The sequence below is a fragment of the Canis lupus genome, chromosome 17 (genome assembly GCF_003254725.2).
Source record: "Canis lupus dingo isolate Sandy chromosome 17, ASM325472v2, whole genome shotgun sequence".
NCBI classification, from domain to species: domain Eukaryota; kingdom Metazoa; phylum Chordata; class Mammalia; order Carnivora; family Canidae; genus Canis; species Canis lupus.
Window position 1 is genome coordinate 11279900 of NC_064259.1, and position 26360 is coordinate 11306259.

Below are 26360 nucleotides of genomic sequence, written 5' to 3' on the forward strand. Positions count from 1 at the left end.
TCCAAGTATAAGATAAGTAAGTACAGGGAACCTAATATACTTTGGTGACTTATAACGTACATGTTGCAATTGAGGAACAACTTGAGAAACCAACTGAAACCAACCAAAACACTGCTATATGTTATCCTTGAAAGTTGCTATGAGAGTAAAAGATCTCATCATGAGGTAAAAAAAAAAAAATTTTTTTTTTTTCTATCTGTAGGCAACAACACATGTTAACTAAACTGACAGAGGTCATTTCACGACCTATGTACATCATCATCGTGTCAAACACCGCAAGCTTAGTGCTGCATGTTAATTATATCTCAATAAAACTGAAAGAAAACTAAAGTAAAATAAAATGATGTATATTCATACATTACCACTTAAACACGATTATTATAGACAAGGCCCCAAAACAAATAATTCACAGACGATCACAAACCCATAAATACAAAAACTCTTAATTAGAAACACAAAACAGAGATCTCATGGTCTATCCACTAAAAGCAAAGTATTTTTTTGTTGTGGTGGTGGTGGTATTTTTGTATTTTATCGGATAATTTATCACAGTTGACAAGATTATAGTGACTGCTCAGAGACTGCTGGAAAAACAAAAGTTTATCTCTAGGCAACAGGTGTGCAGATGATTCCATTTTCTTCCCTGTATATTTTTTATATTCCCAAAACTCTCTCAAATGAACACTCAGGGAAGCAACATTTTCGTGTTAGCTGTTAGGATGAAAACACAACAATAAGACCCTCATGCTGTGGGTTCTTACCCGTATCCTCTTTGTGGAAGACATTCTAGTATGTCATAGCAAAGAGACAGCTGGTCATTCCGTTCACAATTGTAGATGCACTCTAGAGCTACTGCCATCAGTTGGTCCTGATCAGGGATAATTTTTTGCTGCAGCTAGAGAAAATAAAGCATGCAGTACTAAACGTCAGTAGATTTACAGTCAGTTTTTCCATAGCCTAGTAAACTGTCAATAGAATATTAAATAGTGCAATTAATCAGCTGCAAAAACAAATCTTGACTTTTCTTTAGCTTACAGACTTTTGGGGTCTTTAATAATTCTAAGTGAAATCACATTTTAATTACAGAATCAGCTAGAAAAGATAATTTGTACCCATAAGCTTTGCATCTGCTAAAAACAGATTCTTCAATTTATGACCCATTCAGGATCAAGTAGATAGAAGAAACACAGTGAATTAAAAAGGCAATTCATTAAAAATATTTCTAACCCTAAAGCCAAATTTTATGTGTTTCAATTACAAAAATATATAAAATTCCTTAACTACTATTCAGAGATGTTTGAATCTACTATTTTTCAGTATGCATTATATATTAGTCATGTAACTAAACAGTACTGACATTCTATTCAGAAGAAGTCACATTGCAATGCAGTAATATTCAAATCACAGAACACACTCTGATGCAGAAAGCTGGCTACTATGGGTCACTGTCTCTACAGGATACACATTTCCCATCACAAACCAGACTCTCTTATTTTCCGGGATATAAAAATACTGTATTTGTGCCTTGTCTTCTCATCTCTACAATTAGATACTAATATCTTCCTAACACCATTGTTGTGAGGATTAAAATTAATACATGAAGAATGCTTACATTATTACCAAAGACACCAAAATGTAAAGTTGAAACTGTATTCTTAGAGCCCTATTCAATGACAAAATAAGTTTCAAGTAATTTCCATAATAAAGATCTAGTGGTTTTCAACATTTTAGTATAAACTCACAAAACCAGATTAAGAAAGTGACGGACAGAAGCTGCCAAACAAAGGCATCTTCTCAGTAGAAAAACCACATCAATGGACGGGAAGAAGAAATAGTCAAGGTTACAGGGAAATGAAGTTTTCTGAAGTAGCAGGGTTAAAGGAGTTATATACATTTCTTCAAGGTGTTAAGAAAATTGACATTTGACAGAGTTATCCAAGGTCGCAAAAGTGTCAGACAGAGATGAACAGAGCATAATAAAAATTATTATTAAAAATTAAAATTGTTAACTTTTCCGATTTCTGTGTGCCAGGCGCTATTTCTATGTGCTTCATATGTATTGATTCCTAATTCCTCAAACCATCCTGTAAAGTTAATATTAGCTCTATCTCAGTTTTACAGAAGGGGAACTCTCGGGCACTGACAAGACACATCACTTGCTCAAAGCACGAAGTTGGTCCTGGTCAGGCGAGGAATCAAATACACACAACCGGCTCCAGAGCCCATACTAAGCAACATGGGCTCTCACAGTCCTGCAGAAAAATTTCACATACAGGAAGAATGGGAGACATGGAGGAAAACTATAGTAATCAACAACTCATATAAGAAAATGAAAAAACTGAAACCAGTTTCAATGAAAAGGAGTAATGTAGAAAACCAACTGAAGCAGAAGCCATTATAAAGATACTGGTCTTGCCAATTTATAATTTTAATATAATCGCAGTAAATATATCAACAAGTTATTTTATGGAATTAGCCAAGTTGTTATAAAAGTTCAGATGGAAAAACAAACATATAAGAATATCTTTAAATACACACACACACACACACAAAAACCTAGGGGAAAAACTACAGAGGAATATTACCCTTATCAGACTTTAAAAACACATAAAATCTCTCTATAATTAAAACATTGTGCTCTTAAGGGAGCCTAGGTGGCTCAGTCGGTTAAGTGTCTAACTCTTGATTTCGGCTCAGGTGATGATCTCAGGAGTGAGACTGAGCCCCACATGGGGCTCCACACTCTGCACAGAGTCTGCTTGTCCATCTCCCTGCCCTTCTGTCTCTCCCCATGCTTGCTTGCTTTCTCTCACCCAAATAAATAAATAGTAAAAAAAAAAAAAAAAAAAAAAATCTAAATAAATAAAACATTAAATAAAAACATGTTCCTAGAGTATGGAAAAACCAGTAACAATATAAAAACTCTAGAATTAGACTAACCAACAACTTGAAATTTGGTATATGACAAAGGTGGAATCTCAAATCACTCAAGGAAAGACAACATTTTTAATAAATGGTGCTGGGACAGCTAGGGAGCCATCTGGGGAAAAAATTTTTGAGCCACATCTCATCATACAAAAGAATTTACTCCAAAAGACTGCTCAATTTGACTACACATAGATAAATATTCTGCTTGACACGAATCACCATAAATAAAGTCAGGAGACTGCCTACTAACTGGAAGAAATACACACAATACACACCAAAAAAAAGAGGGCTAAGTACACCAGTAAATCTGAATTTCTACAAAATTAAATCACAAAAGAACAAAAACCCAAGTGAAAAGTGGGGGAAAGACACGGATGGACAATTTACCAAAAAAGAGATAATCCCCTCATATATATGAGGAAATGATCTAATTCACTCATAATTAAAGAAATGTAAATCAAAACAGCACTGAAATACCAGTTTTTACCTATAAATAACACTGGCAAAAATTTTTAAATATGGCAACTAATTTTGTCCACAAAGTTGTGGAGAAATAGGCATGCTCCCACACGGTTGGTGGGAATGTCAACGGGACCAAGCCCTCTGGAGAGAAATCTGGCAATACCAACACGTCCCTCACCTTAGGCTCAGGAAGCCCCTTCTGGGAATACACCTTGAAAGCATACCGAAGACACAAAAACACATATGAACAAGATTATTCATTGTAGCGTTACTTGTAATTACAAAAAAAAAAAAAAAAAAACCTACAAATAACAGAAAACTAGTGAGACTAAAGAAATGAATTTTTAGTTTTATTATTTTACTTTATATAACCACCCATGGCTAGAGGCCATCGTGCTGAACAGCATGGTTCTAGAAGCATTTTTCAATTCCCTGCAGAGTGTGGGCCCAAAGTGGGCAAGCAGGAAATTGCAGGCAGGAGTGTAAAGTGTTAAGTAGACTTCCCCATCTATGCCACTGCTGGGATACAGGCCTAGGTCAGCACCCAGGGCTTCCAAACTCAGGGCCCTGGAGTACTGCACTACGGGACATGGGAGACTTGAAACAGTTCAATTCCTGATCAGATGAAAGTGACCTTCACCACTAAGAGAACTGGAGGATCAGCAAAACAAGAGTGGCACTTATTTGCAACACATATCAAGTAGCTTTCCAACGGAATCGCTGGATAAACTGTCAAATGCATATTCCAGATCCATACACCCCAAATTCTAATACACTGTATCTGGGTTGGGCCTAGAAAACTGTATTATTTTTAAGTCCATAGTTCCCATACACAGAGAAAAAACAACAACAACAAAAAAAAATCTTTTTGTATGGAAGACCATGAACAAAAAGGCAGAATATTTTATTTCCAAATCACCTCCATCTAGACTTGCCCAAGTTCCTTCACAAATTCCGCTTCCCAAAGGGTCATGTAAGTAAAGAGCAACAGCTTAAAATCACAGATGAGTGCTTAAAATCAGGATGTTAGGAAGGAGAGGAAGAGTTTGAGGCGTATGCTACAGTTAAAAGGACAAATAAGTGTTTGTCTTATGTTCCCAAGTGTTCACTCCCCAAGAAGGATTATGCCTTCCTGCCTCATTAACAACAGGCTTGGCCACAGCCTTCCTCTAGCCGGTGAAACGTGAGAGGCTGTCACTTGATGCACTTTGAACTAAGCTTTAAGAGTCACTGTGTGGTTCTACTTTGTTCCTTCTCTTGTGCCACACCTTAGAAAACAGGCCAGCCCTTTTAGCCAAGTCCTGGAATGAAGCCCAGAAGCCCAACCACAGCCTATACAGTGCTTGTGAGAAATGAGTATCTGCTGTTCCACCAACTCAGATTTAGTGATCATTTGGTTAATGCAGCCTAACTCAGCCTAAGCTGTCTGATACAGAAATCACTGCTCCTGTTATATTACTACAAACACTCTGTACGTGACTCATGGCAGATTCAAGGTTTGTTCTTTTTATAAAGTAAAGTAAAATAAAATAAAAACAGTGCTCGGAGTGCAATCCTAATAAAGCAAATAAATGTAATCAAGTGATCTGGGGCATCATAAATGAAACCCAGTGTCAATCATTCGCCCGTCATTTGCCCTGACAAAATTTCCTGAGAAACTGCTCTTTGCAAGACTCCTTGGTAACAAAGATGCATGAGACATAGGGAACACACAGAGGAAACAAAGGGAGGGGAAGCAAACACATGAACATTGACACGGTGTGATGTGGGTTATTACAGAGGCAAGAACAAGACCTGTCATGGCACAGATAAGTCACAGGTATCCCAGAAGAGGAAATCTTAGACAGCAGGATTTTTATCAGGTAGGGGTCTATAAAAGGAAGGAAAGAGAAGCTGACCATCCCAAACAAAGGAAAGAGTCTATAAAAACATAAAAAGGTAAGAAAGACCTGACAGCATGAAGACAGGGTGAGAAGTTCAATGTGAGTAAACTAGCACATTCATACTCAGAGGGAAATAAGGCTAAAGAGACAGATAGGAAGCAGACCACAAAGAACCTTCTAAAGCCACTCTAGAGAGCCCAACATCTACCTTGCAGACACTGGTTTCCTATAGATCACAACATTATCAGATTTCCATTGTAGAAAGATAATATTGATAAGAATAAAGAGGATGGATTGTTAAGGAAAAGCCCAACACCACCATTTCTGCTTTGATGTTTACATATTTCAACAAAAGCAAATGGCTATATGTTTTATTCAAAAGGCACATGCTAAATTGCCAAGTAAAAACAACAAAAAGCTGACGACATACAAAGGATTTACAAGACTCTGTAAGGAAGAAGTATCACAAACAAGATTACTGGAAGGAATTTAAAGTCACTTCTTTCTTACTCATAAAACATTCATATTCAATCCATCCTGCTTCTCACATAGTATTCTGCTGTCATAAGCAACCCACCCTCGGATCACAGCAAACCACACCAAATTCGAAATCAGAATAGAATACTAAGTAGGAACTGCTTATGAGAAGATGGAAAATTTTAAATAGCCAAAGAACAGATACATTCTTGACAACCCTTTCAGTAACCAAAAAATGTGTAAGGTTAGCTAAGCAATGCTTTCTTTTTTATCTTGATTATATGGTCTGTAACCATAATACTTCAGAAGACTTCAGACTGCTACACAGGCTAGCCCAAGGAAATGCACTCAATTAGAATTTAGGATTGGAAGAGGCCTTAAATGGCTTCTGCTTGAAACCCAATCCAACGCTTTGAATCTCACTACAAAGTCAGTCAGTGGCTTACAGTGACCGTGCTATCCTGCTTGAGCCTCCTCCAATATAAAGGGAGCCACTGTCACTTGAAACAGCATATTCGATTTATGGTTAAATTAAGAGGTTATTTACTTGGTAAAAAGTATGCTGCACTTAATAAAATTACTTCCTGCCAGTGAATCTGAACAATTTGAATTCTATAGAAGTACAGGCTATAAATACAGTTGACCCTTGAATTGTGTGGGTCCACTTACAAGCCAATTGTTTCTTTATAAATACAGCATATTGTAAATGTATTTTCTCTTCCTTATGATTTTAATAACATTCTCCTTTCTCTAGGTTACTTTTTTGTAAAAATAATCAACTGTTTAACATTATTGGTAAGGTCAACAGTAGGCTGCTGATTGTTAAATTTGGGGGGAGTCGAAAATTATGCATAGATTTTTTCATCTGCATAAGGGTAGGGTTGGTGCCCCTCAACTCTGTATTGTTGGAGAGTCAACTATAAAGTATTCTTTAGCAATTATAAAAATTATTAAGAATAGTTATAGATTTCTTTATGAGATCCTAAAGATTTTCATGAATATTTTGAAGGTCCTAAAGGGCAAGAATCTTTTCTTCTTCTATTGGTGTTTGGGTAAAGCTTAATGGTGAAGAACACAGCTGTGAAATTAGAATACCTATGCATGAACCCAGCTTCCATTCCTTATTATGTGACCCATTCTATATCACAATTTTTCATCCTCTCCAATTCTTAATAAAAATACCCACCTCTTAGGACTGTTATAAGGATTAAATGAGTTAACACTTACACAGTGTCTGTCTATAGCAAGAATTCAGTATCTATCAACTATGATCCATATTAATATATATAATCAGTATAACAGAAAGTCAACAAACTTTGGAGTAAATAAAATAAACATAAGAACTTCCAAAAAATCATTTGACTGAATAGAAACTTGTTTAAAGAATAACATGACAACCTATGATTTCATTCATATGTGGAATTTAAACAAAACAGATGAATATAGGGGGAAAAAAAATAAGATCAAACTGAGAGGGAGGCAAACCATAACAGACACTGAACTCTAGAAAACAAACTGAGGGCTGCTGGAGGGGAGGAGAGTGAGGGAACAGGGTAACTAATGATGGACATTAAGAAGGGCACTTGACCGTAATCAGCACTAGGTGTTATATGCAACTGATGAATCACTGAACTGTACCTCTGAAACTAATAATACACTATGATAATTAATTGATTTTAAATAAAATTTAAGTAATAAAATAATAATATGACAACCATTTCCTTTTCTGTTTAATGGGAAATTATTTACAAAGCCTATTATAACAAACTGACAAAATCTAATTTTGCAGAGGAAGAAGTGCAGAGGTTTTTAAGAAGTCAGAGTTTTTACTTACATCTGGTTTGGAATTCTGAAATATCTTCAAGGGAAATTTTAAGTCCCCTTTAGCTAAAGTTACTAAATATTCTTTTAATAGCTCATTAGCCACACCAGGAGACTGTTTCTCACAACGATGAAGAAAGGGAACCATCCACTGGTAGGCACTTGTCACATACTTGTCCTCCGAACACTGAAAATACAATTAACCAAAACAAACACATTAAATACCTGATCATACTAGACAACAAATTCTAAAGCTCACAGCTAATCAGACTAATGTTAAACAGTGGAAGCCCAACACTTTTTAAAACAGGCACTCCATTTCCTGTCTCCCAGGTAGGCTGAGAGGGAGCAGGAGAATCACCTTAGGCTTGGGGCTAGTAGAGCTAATAGCATTTCGGTCCATCCAGCAGCAGGACAATGATCACTCTGGATTCCTCACAGTCTAAGCCTAGCTCTGGAAGACAAACATGCTACTACTACTACTTCAACATGAGTCTTTCAGAGCAAAGAGAGGCTCTACCCCCAAAACTATGTTGTGTGTGTGTGTGCGTGCGTGCGTGCGTGCAGAGAGAGAGAGACTGACCATAGATGGAAGCAGAGAAACACTAAAAGGCTCTAGAAAGGAACCACTTGAGAACCATCTCCTATATAAAAACCCCAGAATCTCTCCCTTCCTTTTCCTATTTTGTTTTACCCCTTTACATCCACCTTCACAAAACTCTAAATGACATACATGATTATACTCATTCTGCCTGACATTACACAATTCTTTCTTTTATTTACCCCAGAAGATACATCTTAATCTAGTAAGAGGAGTCCTACCTATAACCCAAATCAATTTTCACTGGGTGGGTTATCAGGGGGAAAAAATTACTAAGCGAAAGGGAAGGAAGGGGCAGAGGAAGAAAGATGACGAAAGGGAAAAGGAAGGAAGATGAAAAAGAAAGTATGTGAGAAAGAAATAAAGAAAAAAATAAAAAAAGAGGAGAAGAGAGGAGAGAAGAGAAGTCAAGTCAGGGAGAAAATAGTACATTGGGCAGCCGTTACTCCTCCCCTCTGCGGGGTGGAGTAAAAGACTGTAGTAAAGCAAAAGACTATAGGGGGCATCCCTTGACAGCTGGCACCCAGCGGCCCCATCAGTCTGGTCTTAAAGATGTCTCTCTGTTCAGTGGGCTCAGCAGAAACCAGGTCCTGATATGGGAGAGCGTACTTTCTGAGCAATTCTCCCAAAATTATGAAGCCCCAAGCCAAGATGCTTTCTTCACACAAGTACCCAGCCCTCTGAACTCTATCCAGTACTTCTGTGTAAGTGAAATCTCTAAGTGATTGTGAATTTTAACATAGTGAAGGACTAGAAACACAATTACTAGAATGGCCAGCTAGTTTAGAAATATGTCTAGCTGAAAGAAAAAAAAAGTTCTATATAGAGGAGTACAAATAAAGGGCAAGGAAGGTACAAGAAAAGCCAAAATAATTTAGGGATGCTTTCACTAATGTACTCAAAGATTGGATTTTTTTTTTTTTTAAGTCAAGAAACCTTCCTTTATTTACTAAATGCTCAGGTTTAGAGGACATTTTATCTTTAGCTTTGAGACCCACATTAATCAAAGTACATACAGAATGCTTAAGAAGAAAGTTAAAATAAAACCTACACTATTCATCAGTAGTCTTAGTTTTTCAATGTCTTTCATCTGCTGGAGTTCTTTCAAGGTTAGGGTTAAATCACACCCAGTTTCATAAACCAAAGCTTCCAGAGTAACCAAATTATCACAGAGAGCCAGCAAACCAGGAATGTTCCGCTCCATTCCAAGTCGAATGAGTGACAACGCGCAGTCAACCTGAAATGGAAAGGCGACAGTACATCTGAGTGTTGTGTTTCCCACATCTTCTACAATAAAAGCCTGCAGGACACAATCTAATTCTGCTAATCACCTTACATAAAATCATATTATCAGTAACATGCATTTAGTATTAAAACATTAGAGTTCTTTATCAAATAGATCAGTAAACTATTTCGAAAGAATCAGCCCAGAAATACTGAAGATAATAAAAGACAACCATCTTAAATTCATAGAGCTTAACAGTTTAAGAGCAGTTTTCATATATTTGTCAATTTAATGCTCACAACATTAACTAGCAGTGGGGAGGGAAGAGAAGGGTTAATGATAATGCCAAATTAATTCTATTTTCACTATATCATTCTTTATCATTCTGCTCCGGAAACAATAATTTTTGGTTTTATATCCCAGTTCAGTACCTATCTCTCCATAGCACCTCCCATATAAAAAAGCATTCAATAAATATTCACTGAATGATGAACTCTGGTAGACACTTTCCCTGTCTCAATTCAAATATTTACACTTCACTTAGACCAAAATGAGGAATGATTTTCCTAGACATGCTCAGGACACAGCAATTTGACTCCCTATCACTTGATCAGGTTTATGAAAGGACGTAACTCTGACTGGTGAGAAAATCATCTAACGTGTGCCCTTAGCTCACAGCACCTTGTGCTCTTCACTTTACTCCCTAATTCCGAGACTACGGTTATTTACGGAGGACCTCCCCTGAACTGAGCCCCACCATAAGTGTTAGGAATATAAAACTGAGTAAAATGAGGTCTCTTCCTTCAATGTCTCTCCACCTCGTGGGGAAAGTCACCTGGTAAATCAAAAGCTGAAGGACCGCGAGGGTGAGTGGGACCTCAGAGAAGAGGGCACGAGGCCCAACCTGTCACAGAGTCTCCCTGAGGGAGGAAGACTTGAAATGCACGGTAAAGAATCCATGCATACTGGCAGGTCAAGAAGGAAGGAGGGCAGGAGAACAGCATGGAAGGCAGAGATGCATGACATGTCATGAAAGTACAGCTTGTTCCCTAAGCCCCAGAAGATGCTCTGAAGCGAAGTGATGAGAAACGTGGCTAGAGAAGCGGCGAGGGGCCGCAGAACGGGGCCCACTGTTCGCTGAGCTAAGGGACTTGCAGTTTATCCTGAAACGCAAATAGTACCAAAGGATTTTCAACTGAGGCATGTCATAAGTAGATTTACACGCCTGAGAAAGAATACTTAGTAAGTATTTACTGAATGACGAACTGGAAAGGAGCTGAACAAAAAGGCAGGCTGGTTAAGGGAATGGCACTTACTACTATTAGAAGACTCTCCACTAGTAACAAGAGCAGCACCCTGGGGGAACAGCAAATCTTAAGGGACAAGCAAAGGACAAGAGCCACCCAGAGATTAAAACGAACGGCTAAGACCAGGACAAGGGGAAAAGCATGACAGTAGGACAGAAGCCACGCAGAGGATACTGCAGGAACGAGGAAGGAGCGGTGTCCAAGGACAACGTGTAATCAAGAGGAAGGGAATCCGACATGAAAAAGCAGTTTCCCTAGAGTGGCAGCAGCGGCCAGACTCCAGGCCAATGAGGAGTAAGAAATCACTGAGAAAGTGATGACAAAGAGCACAGGGGGCTATTCCCGAGCTGGGCTGTGATGGAAGGAAGACAGCTGTAACCAGAGCCAGGGCAAATATGGCCCTTACTTTTGTTGTTGTATTTGTAAAACAGGAGTGGTTTGAACTTTATATACCAAAAAAAAAAAAAAAAAAAGGGCAACAGAGTAGAGAAGGAGGGTTGAAAGGGTTGAAGACACTGGGGAGAGAGCAAAGAGCCACAGAACAGCTCTGACCAGGGGAGAGTGTGAAGTCCAGAGCATAGGTATGGAAAGCAGTAGCCAGAACACAAGAGAAGAAGCCTCTTCCTCTGGGAAGAGCCAGAAAGAATAAGAACTAACAGAAGTGAGTTCTCAAATTTCCCAGTGAAATACAAAACAAAATCATCTTCTGGGCATGCGGTGGTGGCAGGCAGGGAGGAGCAGAGAAGGGGAGAGAAACACACCCAAGGGAAAGAAGAGGGTGGAGCACCCTTAAAGCCCTCCAATGACACAGGACTGACCGGTACCGGTAAAATGAAAACAGAAGAAATGCATTCTCAGTTGCAAAGAATGGTGCCAGTAAATACAGGGGGAAAAAAATCTATATGTAGCTAAGACATGAGGCAAAACAGCCGTGATCTGGTAATACTTTGACAGATAAGGTTCGGGTTCCCCCCCCCAATTTCTAGTAATAAAAATACAGTTCATATCTCCCTGCATACCAATTAAAAAAAAAACTATCAGGTGAATTTTCAGAAAGCATGAAGAAAACGTGATGCATACAACACAACTTAGTGCTAGTTTGAACACACAGAGCACATTAATCATCTGTAACACTCACCAAATTTTGTGAACCAGGTTTGTTTTCCTAACATCAACTCTGAAGTTGCTGCTTTCCCAGATACTTACTGAGGTAAAAATGTCTTAAAACCAAATTACTGACACCTTAAATGAATGCAGGCTCTAATGCAACTTGAATTATACCACACACCCCAAGCCCTCACCAGATAAGTTTCACCATGATACACATTTCCTAATCCGACAAACAAGTTTTGCTAAAAGGCATTTGTAGGCACTAAGGAAAAAGAAGTCCCACATCAATTAAGTCTCTAAAAATGAAAAAGATAAAAACTCTGTTAGAAATCACTTTGTAGCATAAGCCGGCATGAAGCATCAATAAATAAAATGAAGCTGAAGAATAATACTTCTATTAGAAATGTTTTTATATAAAGAGATGAAAGAATACAAGGCAGCTAAATAAAGCACCCCCAAATCACTTTTCTTTATAATTACTCCTAATTCCCCAAAAATGAATTCAAGATGTTGAGGAATTATTCCTAGACTGTTAAAAAAATTTTTAATTTTAGAAAGCTCTACAGTTCCCTATTTATATTTTATAGACTTTACTTATTAGAGCAGTGTGGACAGCAAAAAATAAGCAGAAAGTTATAGCCACTTTCCAGAGAGACTCTACCCACACCTACCCACAGTATCTACAGTCCCCACCAGGGTGGTTCACTTGTTACAATCAATAAATCTACAAAATCTACACAGACACATCATTATCATTCAAGGTACAAAGAATACATTGGGAATTAGACTAGAGCACCTCCAGAGATTCTTCTCATCCCAGTAACAGGATTCTAAAAGACTTTCAAATGTATGATGGTCCTTAGCCATCTTTAAAGACCTGGAGAGTCAATCATCAATATTCTTGACCCACCCCCCACCCCAGGGGAAAAAAAAATTGTTCTATAATATTACCATCAGCTCCAACAAAGAACTCCTCTTCAATTCTATGAATATTAAAAGTAGGAGTCAGATGAAGCAGAAATTCAAGGCTATCAAATGGAGACACAGGTCTTGGCAATTACTAAATAGAAATGTAAACAAAAGGGTGTAAATTCCTTCCCACAGGAATGGTGCTCCTCAGAACCTTTGGAATCACCCTTCCTGTCAAATGAAAAACTGATGGTAGGTGGTCCTGAATAGGTGGTCCAAAGCCAAGACTGCAAGTAGAAAGAAAAAAGTATCCACTGGCCAGACCCTGAATGAGATTTCAAACTGCATCCTGCCATTCTTTGCTCTGAATTGCCAACTTCTGTTACCTAAGATGAAGACAACTACTGTTTACATTTGCAGGGCCCTCAATTTGCAGAATTTTTTTTAAAAGACTTATTTATTTATTCATGAGAGACACATGGCTGGGGGGGGGGGGAGGCAGAGACAGAGGCAGAGGCAGAAGCAGGCTCCATACAGGGAGCCCGACATGGGACTCAATCCTGGGTCTCCAGGATCAGGCCCTGGACTGAAGGCAGGCGCGAAACTGCTGAGCCACCGGGGCTGCCCAATTTGCAGAATTTTTAATGTTCTGTAATGTCCATTTTCTTTGTTCTCACTGACCTTGGTAGAAGAACCAACCCCATGAAAAAAATTAACGTGCAGCAAAGGTAAGCAGCAGGCTCAGAGTCACGAGGCACACTTGTGGAAGAGTTAAGATTAGTATTCAGACCTCCTAAGCTTCAGTACATCCTCCTCTCTCTCTTCCACAGTGCCTGATTCAGTTCTTGCGCAGCTCCATAAAGGCACAGGGGAACTGAGGGGAATTAGGCTTAGACTTAAGGAAAACATTAAAGACAGAGCCTCAAACAAGATTCCTAAAAAGCAAAATAAAAATCAACTGCGTTACTGCAGTATGACAGGGAACCCGATCAAGTATTTCTGGGTTGATACAGTCTTTTCAACCAATATGGTATTAAGCCTATTAAAAATATATGGAAAATCTCAGACAGTATGTGCCATATTTTGCAGCTCACATTTTAGAGAAAGGTATTGAACAATTTTTCTTATATGTATTTGCTCTTTAAGAATCCCCAAAAAAGCCACAAAAGCTTCTGAGGCAAAGGATGAAAGAACAAAAGTAATAAGAAATATCCATTTCATCTCTGCAAACTAACCACACAATCCCTGGCACCACGGTCGGCTGCCACTACATGCACAGAATCCTAAGAACCCAACGTGGCACTGCCGGCATCACTGAGGAGCAGCTGCCATTCTTCCCTCACCTGTCGAGCATAATGCTCTATTTCCTCGGCTCTGGTCTGATACCAGTCCATAACCTTCTCTACTGTGAGCTGTGGTGTCCTGTACCTCAGTAACTCAGGCTGTGCAGCATACAAGAATTCACTTTCATCCTGGAGACTCGGTTCAACCACCATTCTGCAAAGCACAAAAGGAACAATTAGTAACTTACTGGAATGCCAGGAAGAAAAAACAGAATTTTCTGAAAGACAGAGATAAGCATGGTTAGAGAGACAGAGAATATGCATGGGGGCGAGGGCAGGGGTGTTTGTGTGTCTGTGCTTTCCCATACCTGCAGGCACACTTAAAGATAAATGGGACATTTTGGGGATGCTTAATTTATTTTCCTATTAGTTTTCCCAATTTAAAAAATCAGAACAGACAGTAAATCACAACAGCTATGCCACAAATCAATCAAATACACATTAACAAAATCAAAATCACCCCTGGAGGCTTTTACAAAATGCACATGGCTGGGTGCCTGCCGTGGGCATACTAAATCAAAATTACCTGTGATGGCCAGCCAGGCCCTGTTTAGGAAAAACACCTCCAGGTGATTCTAACTCAAATATAAATTCAGAAAAACTGTTTTGGAAGTTCATAAAAATCAAAGGAAATATGCCTTATTTACATCAATAATATACTGTTAGTAGGCATCAGGAATGTAGTACTACACTGACATCTGCAAAATGCAGACCTATTCTGTAGCCACTCACTATAGATTAAAAAAAAAATTTAAAAAATTTAAAAAAAGAATACCAAGAGGAATGTACAGAATGATAATAGCCTGGGGATCACAAATTGTGAGGAATCTTTAAGAGAATGAGCCTGGCCAATTCCCCTCCATAATCAAAGGACTAAAATAAGGACTTAAACCAAGATAGTACAGAGCAACCTACGGAAAACTGCTGTGCTCCACTAGGGGACATCGTTCATTCAAGCCAGCCAGCAGCAAGTGACAGGTGCTCTCGGTTAAAACTCTGCATAAAGTACTGAGCTCAATCTAATCTTAGATTCATTTTATCCACATAAAATGGGTAGGATACTATGCCCGAGTATTCACAATAATATAAATTAAGTACACAGAGAATATCATCTGGCACAGAGGAGGTGCTTAATTTTTTATTTACAGGTATTATTTTTATTGGAATTATTAGTAGCTATAATGTATGAGCACACCCAAGGCCTCAGACAACCTATTGCGCTTATAATTGGTAGCCCTTTACCCAGCTAGTCTCACAACTGCCATTAATATTCTGACCAGTGGTTTTTCTCCATCGCTGCCATGAAAAAACTCACACTGCCCCCTGAAATCTTTACAGCTGCCCATTTCAGCAGGGAAAAGTACCCAGGAGCAACTCTGAGGTCCTTTGATATTTTTTTCAGTCCTTAATATCTTCCTCTCAGCACTGATAGAATTTCACTGCTTTCTTCTTCCAGACACAGGCTTCCCTCACTGCAGTATGGAGTGTGGGCCACCTTCTCTCATCGTCCTGGAGGCTCCTTCTGGGTCATCTGGGGCGGAAGAGCCTCCTCCAGCTGACCCCTGGGTCCTGGCTCCTCCCCACTGCAGCTTTCTCCCAGTCTCACCTGTGACTCCAAAGCATCAGCTACCACAAGCACTACAACAACCACCCTATTTGACCCCTAACCCCATACTTTACTCAGAAGCCCCAAAATCCTTCTATTCGTCTTCAATGTTTCACAGGCACCTCAAATGCAACAAACTCAAAACTGAATTCAGGATCTCCTCAGGTAATAAAATTATCTTTTTAAAAACGGAAACCTGATGTTATTATCATCCCCATGCCTATTTTTATAGCCTGTAACCTGCTGTAAAATATTCTAGCCTCATCTTGGTGCCAATCTCACTTTTGTTCTGGTTACTTCAACAAGGCAGGTCTTTATCTTTAGTTCTTGAAGGAGACATTGCCTTGAGCCTTCTGCCAACATGCTTTCTCTCTCAGAACACATCCCTTCCTCTCTTTTACCAAACTTGTTCTCCCCCTTGGGCTAAATTAAATCCTGTTCATTCTTCAAATCTCAGATTTCACAAGATTTTGCCCAGGATGAGCTTTCTTACTCTCCACCAAGCTGCGGTGTCCCTATGATGTGCTCCCAGCAATCCTCCCCCCTACCCTGGTCCTTCCTAGCACTCACCACGTTAGTCATTTACAGCAGGACTCTTTTTCCTGCCAGATTATAAACTTCATGAGTCCAGGGACTGCATCTGCCTTTCTTCCTCTGGTATTCTTGTGTCTAGCAGATGAAAGACCCCAATTAAATGAGTAAGCAACAGGATATGTCCGGTAATACAGAAAATCTGTACGATCTTCAAAAGCATCTTTTCCTCTGTCAAACTTTTCTTCCGGACTTTTCATTTTTAGTTTCAGGAGTTCTGGCACAGCAAGCTCTACTTACATTTCGGCTTGCTGCACTTGGTCTGAGAGGAAATGCCCTCATGCCTTTCATCTACTTAGAATCACACAAAGGCGCAGGCTGTGGGGAACTGGGAAGTGTGGGATGGATGGGTCAGTGCTCTGCCCCTGCTGTTCTCTCAAAAGCCCATCTGGAAATGAGAGGTTTCACCATCAACAGTCTCCCCACACCTCTGCCTACCGCCCCAGCCCCTGGCCCTGACCTCCCACCACCTTCAGTTTCCCTATTTCTTCAACCTCTCATTACAACTGCTAAGTGATGACTTCTAATTAAATATGGCTGACAAATACCATGCATTTAAGCTCCACTGTCTCCTGAAACTCCCCTGAAATGGCAGGGGAGGAGGATGCCACACACACAGGAGGTACAAGCTCACCATCCCCTCCACTCTGCAAAGTCCACAGCTAATGGCCAAACATCTAGTAGCTACACAGTTGTTACAGATACGGAGTTAATACCTAAACTATCATCTGAAAGAATTAAAAGCAATTGCTTCTGGAGAGCAGGAAATGAGAAGAGGGGAACAATGGACTGTGGGTTTGGGTTTTGCTTCTTTTTGTCTTTTTTAACAAGGTTTGTAGAAAATTGTAACTCTTTAATCTACCTGCAAGTATATACAACTTTGATTAAAACAATGAAAAGTAAATTAAAAACAACTTTTAAAGATTTACTTATTTGAGAGAGAGAGAGTACAAGTGGGAGGACAGAGGGGGAGAGAATTTCCAGCAGACTCTGTGCCGGGCACAGAGCCTGATGTGGGGCTCAATCTCATGACCCTGAGATCACAACCTGAGTGGAAACCAAGAGCCAGATGCCCAATGAACTGCACCACCCAGATGCCCCTAAAAACAATTATATGTTCTCATTCATTTGGGGAATATAAATAATAGTGAAAGGGAATAGAAGGGAAGGGAGAAGAAATGGGTAGGAAATATCAGAAAGGGAGACAGAACATAGAGACTCCTAACTCTGGGAAACGAACTAGGGGTGGTGGAAGGGGAGGAGGGCGGGGGGTGGGGGTGAATGGGTGACGGGCACTGAGGGGGGCACTTGACGGGATGAGCACTGGGTGTTATTCTGTATGTTGGCAAATTGAACACCAATAAAAATGAATTTATTATTAAAAAAATAAAAATAAAAAATAAAATAAAATAAAATAAAAACAATTTTTAAAAAGGAACCAGCGAAACCACAGCAAGGACATCAACTGCCATTATGCTAAAACGTCATGGAGTAAAAAAATGTACCTAAGAGTTACTCCTTATCTCAGTATCCAAGACACAACAAAATGAAACGGCCAATGTTACCACTTACGTTAAGAGAGCTTCCAAATGTCACTTGCAATGATAACGCTACTGCTTATGGCCTTTATTCATCACTTATCAGTCATATACATAGGTTCAAAAATCCAAAACTGTGAAAAGTCAAATCAAATGAAAAGCCAACAATTCCATACAAAATCCACACTGCCACCATCTTTGCCACGTTCTGTGCCATGTTCACATCTTTTAGCAGTCTTCCTGGATTTTCCTCTCTGCATCTAGACAGGATATGCTTGGGACTCTTTCTGATTTATCTATTCTATGCGCTACTCAGCTGTCTTAAACCATAACCATCCCCTTCTCCTAAACCCTCTCCTCCCTCTGTGGATATATCACAATTTAGTTTAAACCACTAATTATTTGCATTATTTTGATTATGTGAATACTATCCTGTCCTGATCCAAGTGGTACATTATTGTAACTATTGTTCTTTTGAACAATTTTTCATTTTCTGGAGTTAATAAAGACCAATTGTGCTCCTATCCCACCCATTTACTCACATCCATCCATTGCTAGGTTTTCCAAATTCTCTAAAAAAATGCATTAATAGCAAAATATAAAAGTTTTTCCCTAAATAGTCAAAATATAACAGGTAATATTCCTGTTCCATTTTTAAGATTTTTCAAAAGACCTTGGCTCTTGAAGCCATCCACACCCTTTCCACAATCTGTGCTGGATGCTTGCTCACCCGACAAGAACACAGCTGTCATCCTGGGCCCTCCTGTTGCCACTGCCCATGTTAGAGCCCAGTCCTGAATCTAGCAGCTTTTTTTCAATTGACTCCCTCATTTTAATAAAACACATCTTTTATGGCTTCCTGAAATGAGATATACTCATTTACGGGTGGTAAATTTTACCAAACCTTACATGATTAACCTCATACTTGATGATTTTAGCTAGATTTAAGAATCTTGTTCAAAAAATATTTTCCACTAGAAGTTTTGCTTCTAGCTTCTTCTCTTGCTGTTCTGGAGATATCTGAGGTCATTCTAATTCAAACTTCCTTTTATGTAGAATGTTTTTCTCTCTGGTAGACTGCATTCCTGATATTCTGGAAGGTCTTGATGGTATGCTTTAGTGCAGTGGGCATTTCAATCTGTAAACTCATAGCCCTTCAATTCTAAATAATAGGCTTGAAATATTTCTTATAAATTTCCTCCCTTTTATTATATATGCCTTCTCCTTATAGAATGCCTGTAATTTGAATATATTTTTATCTGTCTCTTTAACTCTATAATATTTTTATTTTACTTTCTGGGAAAGTTCTTTGCTTTAATCTTTCAACCCTTGTAATTTTTAGACACCAACGATCATACTTTTTAGGTCCCAAAGTTCTCATAGTTCTCTGTTCCTATTTTATAAAATCCTTTTGTAACTTCACAACTGAGTATCTTCTCTTATCTCCTGGCCAATATTAATTTTTGAAGTTTTCTTTTTGTGTGGTCTCTGACTTTCAGTTCCATATTCTGTTTGTTTTCCCTTTCCTTTCCACTTGTTCTGCCTGCTGGCCCCAATCCTCAGATGTCCAGGAAGCCCAGTAGCTATGGCAGGACTTGTTGATTTGCTGACTTCACTGTGACCTGGTAATGCACTAATCTTTTGGGACAACATGTCAGTATCTAGAGGCCTCTTCTCAGAGGCTACTCCATTTCTCCAGGAAAGAAATCTCCAAACTTCTACTTGGGGAATATGCCTACGCTCTAGGAGCTAGAAGGTGGCAGGGAACCCAAGCTTCGACCTAGATTTTCACCAAATGCTCCGATTTTCAACTCCAGCACTCCACCCCCACCCTATGCTGTGCCTAATGCCTAGGAATCTGAAGGATTTCTGGATCAATATAAAGGTTCTCTGCCTCAATTCATGAATCCAAAAAATAAATCTCTGATTTCATGGAAGAGAAATATGAAAGGAGAGATGGTGAAGGAACATCTACCTGACTTTGAGGAGTGAGGAATAAGGGAATTCAAGTGCTTTCAGCCCCACACCTCATCTCCCACCCCCTCGGACTCCACATTCTGAGGATTTGTAAGGTTAAGTCTCACAAAAATAAAAATTCAAACTGAATCAAGAACAAAATTGTGTGCACACCATAACTACAGCTGTGAAAACTAAATTTCTATGTTTCAAAGACTAAAAGGCAATACTTTAAAAAGGAAAGAGGTGCTGCATCAGGATCATTTTTTTAGAATATTTAACTTTGTAGAATTTAATATTCTTCCATTTAAAAGACTGTAATGTAACTGAATAAAATCAAGTCAAGTGCTTAAAACAACTCCATGCAAAGTCCCTAAATCAGGGACCACTATCAAGCACATGGTCGCATGGTCACCTACCACACACCCATCTCTGTCAAGCCCTGTACTCACCCATCCCGGAGAAATGAAGGTCCCTCGCACTGGCTGATCCTTACCTGCACTCCAGCTCCTCGCACCAATCTTTATCTCGGTGTTTGTGTTCATTCCAAGGAATGAGCACCAAGGCGTCTCCATTGTAACTTAAATGAAAAAACAATACATAAGCATTTAAAATACACATTAGCTCAGTGACTGGCTACATAAGAAATATGATGCAAAAATTATTTTTATAAACTTTAATCTCCATTCCTGTTTATGGTATATTAAGTGGTACATGATATATGCTATATACAATATGTAAACAGAAAATACCAAATTATTGATTTCTCTTCAATCATAAAAAAAAGAATATAAAGAAGTTTAACTTCCTGTGATCACAGAAATGTTCTAGAACTACACTATCCACTATAGTAACCAGTGGCTATATACACATGTATGAAGCACTTGAAATATGGCTAGGAGAACTTTAATTTTAATTTCACTGTTAATTAAAATTTAAATAGCCAAATAAATTTAATTAACATTTAAATAGTGGCTACCACATATGACAGCAAAGACCTGGAGGATAGGTAATTATTAGGGGGAAGAAATGATTTTGCGGGCTAAAAATAACAGTAAATGATCAAGAGGTATAGATTTCCAGTTATAAGATAAATAATACTAGGGATGTAATGTACACAATGACTATAATTAACCCCGCCACATAATATACGGAAAAACTATTAGATCAGGAAATTCTAGGAGTCATCATCACAAAGAAAACTTTTTGTTTTCACTTTCTTCCTTTTATATTTTATCTATAGGAGATGACGGACGTTAGCTGAACCTATTGCAATAATCATTTCACAATGTATGTAGATCAAACCATCATACTATATGCCTTCAACTTACACATGATGTATGTCATTTATTTCTCATTAAAACTGTAAAGAAAGTGTATCACTAAAAGATGAACAAGAGAACTAAGAAACGGAAAAATTAAGGCATGACTAGATAGAATTAAGAATAAATTTTTTAAAAAAAGAATAAATTTAGAGGGATCCCCAGGTGACTCAGTGGTTTAGTGCCTGCCTTTGGCCCAGGGCGTGATCCCAGGATCGAGTCCCGCATCAGGCACCCTGTATGGAGCCTGCTTCTCCCTCTGCCTGTGTCGCTGCCTCTCTCTCTCTCTCTTTCTCTGAGTGTGTCTCTCGTGAATAAATAAATAAAATCTTTAAAAAATAAATTTAGAAAGAAAAGTGAGGTAAAGACTGTAGAGTATGGTAACAGAGCAGAGCAACATGCTACATGTTAGGAAACATGAAACCCAGAAACCCAGCTGCCTCCCATCTAGCCAAGCAGTGTTTGGCATGTGACTTTCCAAAGCAAAACCCTCAAACATTATCTTGAAGGTCCCTTTTAGCTCTAATATTCCGTAAGTCCACGACAATAACTGAAATATCCTGAATTAAGAAGACAAAAACTTTAAGAATAAATGCCAATTGCTCTACTTTATGGTTCAATAAAACATTTTCTCTCCTGTTTCTGAGTATTAATAGTAGCAATTTTCTAAAATTTACCAGAACTCCAGGGAAAGGATTGCACTTTCTTATATCAGGTTGTATTTTTCACTTTCTTCTCTTACAAGATTATTTAACATGCCTTGCAAAAGAAGCCCTTCGTAAACATTTGAATATTATGTGAGAGGTTAGTCCTCATGTAAGCGGTAACAGGAGCCCACTGGGTGATTTCAGAAAGGTGGAAACTGAAAGGTCTGAGAAGGGGCAGTGCTGTTGGTCAATCAACAGCATCCCCACCAGATTATTACTGGTGCAACTTATCCAAAGTCAAAGCTCCCTATTAAATACAGACAAGAAGAAATGCATTATACCATATTTTATAAATACAGTATTTTACCCACTTTGAAGCTAGCATGTAATGTTCCTGCATAATGTGTCCCAGAGATACATTTGTGAAGGCTTCTGAGTTCATATTTTTAAATTCCTGCATCACACAGATGATCATTTAGCATGGATGCCACAATCACACTATTTCATTTGTCACCAAATAAAAAACGATTTTATTTCCCTCCATGTCAATAACTAATACTTTATCATAGGCTACTGAAATGGAAAGTAAAAGATAACATGGGGATACAATGATGATGATGATAATGCAAACTCTTCCAACATAAGAATAAATTATAGCAGTGAATTGAGGAACAAAGGGGGGGAAAAATGAACAAACGATTACTGCCTTTTCTAATTAAAGCAGACACGGTTCCATAGCTACACAAAATGCTTTCTAAAAGAATTTTAGAAAAATGTAAGTTGAGATTTGTACTTTCTATAGAAAGTACATATTAAATATAAGAGGTATTACTGAAATGATTAATAGTAGTGTGGGACCCTCAGCAAAATAATATTCATTTGGTATTTAAAGACTAGAAAGCTATATAACTTTGTTAAGCTTCACTGAACAGACAGGGTATGAAAACAAGCCAATTTTTATCAAAACACATTTTAAGACAAGTTCTGTTCAGAAGTACACTCCAAAAGGTAGGCCTGAAGAGTCCTGGGTTAATAAAGTTTTTTGCTGCATTTTCAAAGCAAAGCCCAACTAAAATGTTTCCAAATGTGCTAATTACCACTGATGTAGTAATGCTACTACTTGTACTATTAGTATATCTGCAATGATCAGCAACAATAATCTTTAACACTTAATGATCTCCTACTATGGACTAGACAGGATGAAATGTATTTAACATACAAGACTTCATTTAGCCCTGCCAATGTAATGCAGCTAGTAATATGATCTTCCTCATATTACAAGGGGAAAACTGAAGACCAAGTTAACTTGCCCATCCTCATAAAAGTAATAAATGACAGTGCCAAGATTTAAACACAACCAGCTAGAATCCAAAACTTAGCCTTCTAGCTAGCACACACCTATAGAAAGGGCACAGGGGCTATAATCTAGCCCAACCACAAATCCATTATCATTTTCATCATTGCCTTGCTTCATATCTAAGAGCCACCAGGCAAAATCTGTAGGTGGCAAGAAAAGGGTCATTTCAGCCTTCCTAAAATTTAATTCAGACAATCCAATAAGGACCACTTACATGCATATTTAAAGTACAATATAAAACCAAACTCAATACCAGTAGATTACTAACATGATGAAACTAACTTCTCCTAATACAGCTGGACCTTAGGTCTGATCACAAACACTTACATAAAGCAAAAATCAAAAACCTTCTTTCTGTTCTTTCCTTTCCTTACTGAATATTTCTGCAAACTATTTTAAAACAAATTTTACAAGTTTAAAATACTTGCTATAGAAATACCATAAGTTCTTTATCATGCTTCAAATAATTGCATTTCAAAAACAAGATCTCCTTCGTACCTAAAATATAAATTCCTTGAGGACAAAATTTTTGTTTGTTTTTCTACTGCCATATCCTCAATAACTAAAATAGTGCCTGGCATTTAGCAGACTCTAAAACAATGTGTCAGTTGAGTTATTAAATGAAAACACAAAGATTTTTAAGTGAATACTGTTTACTATCCTCAAATTTTTTCAAAAAGTGCTCTCATAGTATCACAGAAATTCAAAATTGGAATAAAGCAATGAAAGGGGACAATCTGTTCATAAAAATACATATGCCAAAAAGTACCTATATATGGAATCTACAGATCTTAGAGTGAGAACGCAAATACTTTCCTAACATAGACCACTACGCTGATGCAAGAGCAAGCTATGCTAGTACTGGTGGACATCTAATCTGGGTAGTTGGACATGTCATGTTCTAGTTCAGGTGAGAAAAATATTTCAGAATATGTATTTCCCTAAATCTCACCATTCTTTAGACTTGAAAATAACTAATCATTACCTTTTAAAAAATGCTCAAATTTTAGCTACTTTACTCTTTGAGAAGGTAAGCAAAATGATAGCACATACAATAAAATTCAGAGAAAAATCTTTTTCACTTAATTCTCTTCACAATAAACTAAGGTCATGTAAATCAATCAATGGGCTAGGTGAAACTGGTTTAAAAAAAAACAAACCTAGAAAATACACTGCTTTCTTCTAAAGAATTGTAGGAACTTTGGGGAGTTGCAAAAGTTACACTTCAAATCTAAAGTTCCACAAACACAACACATTTACATATACTTTGTTTCATCTTTGTCATTTCTTGTTTCTACTTGGCTTAAGAAGTCGTAAAACTTAAAATGCATCACTAAAAAAAAAGAAAGCACAGGGTAAACTTAAATGATCTCTTTGCAAAATAATGGCTGCTTAATTTTAAGATTCTTTATATTAGAATCCTGTTCATTGTTTTATTCCAAACAATAAACTTAGCTGGTTTCATCTGAAGGTAACATTTATCTGTCAGCAGGAAAAGAATGAATATTTCAAGTTCTATTATGTTCGACTATTCTCTCACCAATTATTTCTCACACTAAATTTAAATGTTTTATTTCAAAGAAATTTTATCAAGAATAAACTTACAAAAAGTTCTTTTGTTCGTGTTCTATGCCATGGAAATAAAAGGCAAAATAAACTGTGAGTTACTACTAATTGCCACCTTTTATGTGCTGGTTTTAAGACGTGGAGTTATATTTATTTCTATTATTTAGCATAGAAGAAAATGTTCTGGTAAATAAAGGACAAGAAATAATAATAACTTGAGCCCACATGTAAACTACACTGTGGTTATCATCACTGAACACATCAAACTGGTCTGAAACTCCTTGGGAAACCAGTCAAAAAGCTAGCTGTCATTTAGAATGCCAGGTTGGAAAAAAAAACTATCTTAAGGCATCATTCAGAGTTCTCTTCTGGAGCAACAGGATTCACTTCTATTAATACAGGACTTAGAAAATATAGCAGATTATGAAGTTATTTTGAAACTTAACCTGTATTCTCAGATGTTAGCAATGTATAAGAGAAAGCAGCGTGAAAATACCACCTCCACTGGGACGCCTGGGAGGCTCAGTGGTTGAGCATCTGCCTTCAGGCTCAAGGTGTGATCCCCAGGTCCTGGGATCAAGTCCCACTTCAGGCTACAAGGAGCCTGCTTCTCCCTCTGTCTACATCTCTGCCTCTGTGTGTGTGTCTCTCTCATGAATAAATAAATAAATTCTTAAAAAAAAAAAAAAACCACCTCCAAGACTTGGATTCTCCTCCCCCCTCCACCAGCTACTGCATCTATTCCCTGGGACCCTGCTGCTTCATCTATTTAACAAATTCTGTAATATTATCTGCCCAAAATGAAGATAAGACTAGACAAATATTTTCTTGAATTCTGATCCATTATACTTAGGAGTATGCTCTTGGAAGCCAACCTCTGTGACAGATGCTACTGTGCACAGCTGTGTAACCTTGATTGAGTTATTTAAATTGCCTGTGCCGGGATCTCTGGGTGGCGCAGCGGTTTGGCGCCTGCCTTTGGCCCAGGGCGCAATCCTGGAGACCCGGGATCGAGTCCCACGTCGGGCTCCCAGGTGCATGGAGCCTGCTTCTCCCTCTGCCTGTGTCTCTGCCTCTGTGTGTGTGTGTGTGTGTGTGTGTGACTATCATAAATAAATAAAAATTAAAAAATAAATAAATAAATTGCCTGTGCCTTAGTTTCCCCATTAGTGACACAGAAAGAACAACAGTATTAACTTCATTTGGATTTGGGGAGAATCAAGGTAGTACACCTAAAGACTTTAGAGTAGTACCTGATATATAATAAATGTTCAAACATCATAAAAAGCATCATTATTCCTAACATCAGCAGAAGGTTTTCATGCAGAGTAAAATATAAGATATATGTAACTGGGTGACATTTCAAGATCTATTTTATGATAAATAGTAACATAATATAAATAATATCAATGATTATATTTACAAATACCTAACAACTGCAATAAACTCTGCTGACACCATCCTGAATACATGGCACCTGGCCAACATAACAAGCAGTAATAAGAAGTGATGAACTGATTTATGACAGAGAAATAAGCAACAGTATCCACAAGGCATCATTTCTCTCCCAAACCCTTAAAACAAAGTTTGAAAATAAATATTTTACCATAACCAAAGGATGATTCAATTATTTCTGAGCACAAGTTAGCGAAATCATTAAAGTTTAAGGGAAAGCCACAAACTTCAAAGGAAATTCTCTCAGAAAAGTTAA

At 38.1% G+C, this 26360-nt stretch overlaps 1 protein-coding gene across 3 annotated transcripts in view; it reads right to left on the reverse strand.

The window, feature by feature from the left end:
• Nucleotides 1-26360, reverse strand: part of NBAS (NBAS subunit of NRZ tethering complex) — a 318587-nt gene that overhangs the window by 178311 nt on the left and 113916 nt on the right. For all 3 annotated transcript variants that reach the window (XM_025454622.3, XM_025454623.3, XM_049096130.1), the window contains exons 22-26: nucleotides 20254-20337; nucleotides 14067-14220; nucleotides 9224-9409; nucleotides 7585-7758; nucleotides 762-895 (exon numbers count right to left, since the gene is read on the reverse strand). In XM_025454622.3, the coding sequence (XP_025310407.1) occupies nucleotides 762-895; nucleotides 7585-7758; nucleotides 9224-9409; nucleotides 14067-14220; nucleotides 20254-20337 (732 nt within the window). The remainder of the gene's footprint in view (nucleotides 1-761; nucleotides 896-7584; nucleotides 7759-9223; nucleotides 9410-14066; nucleotides 14221-20253; nucleotides 20338-26360) is intronic.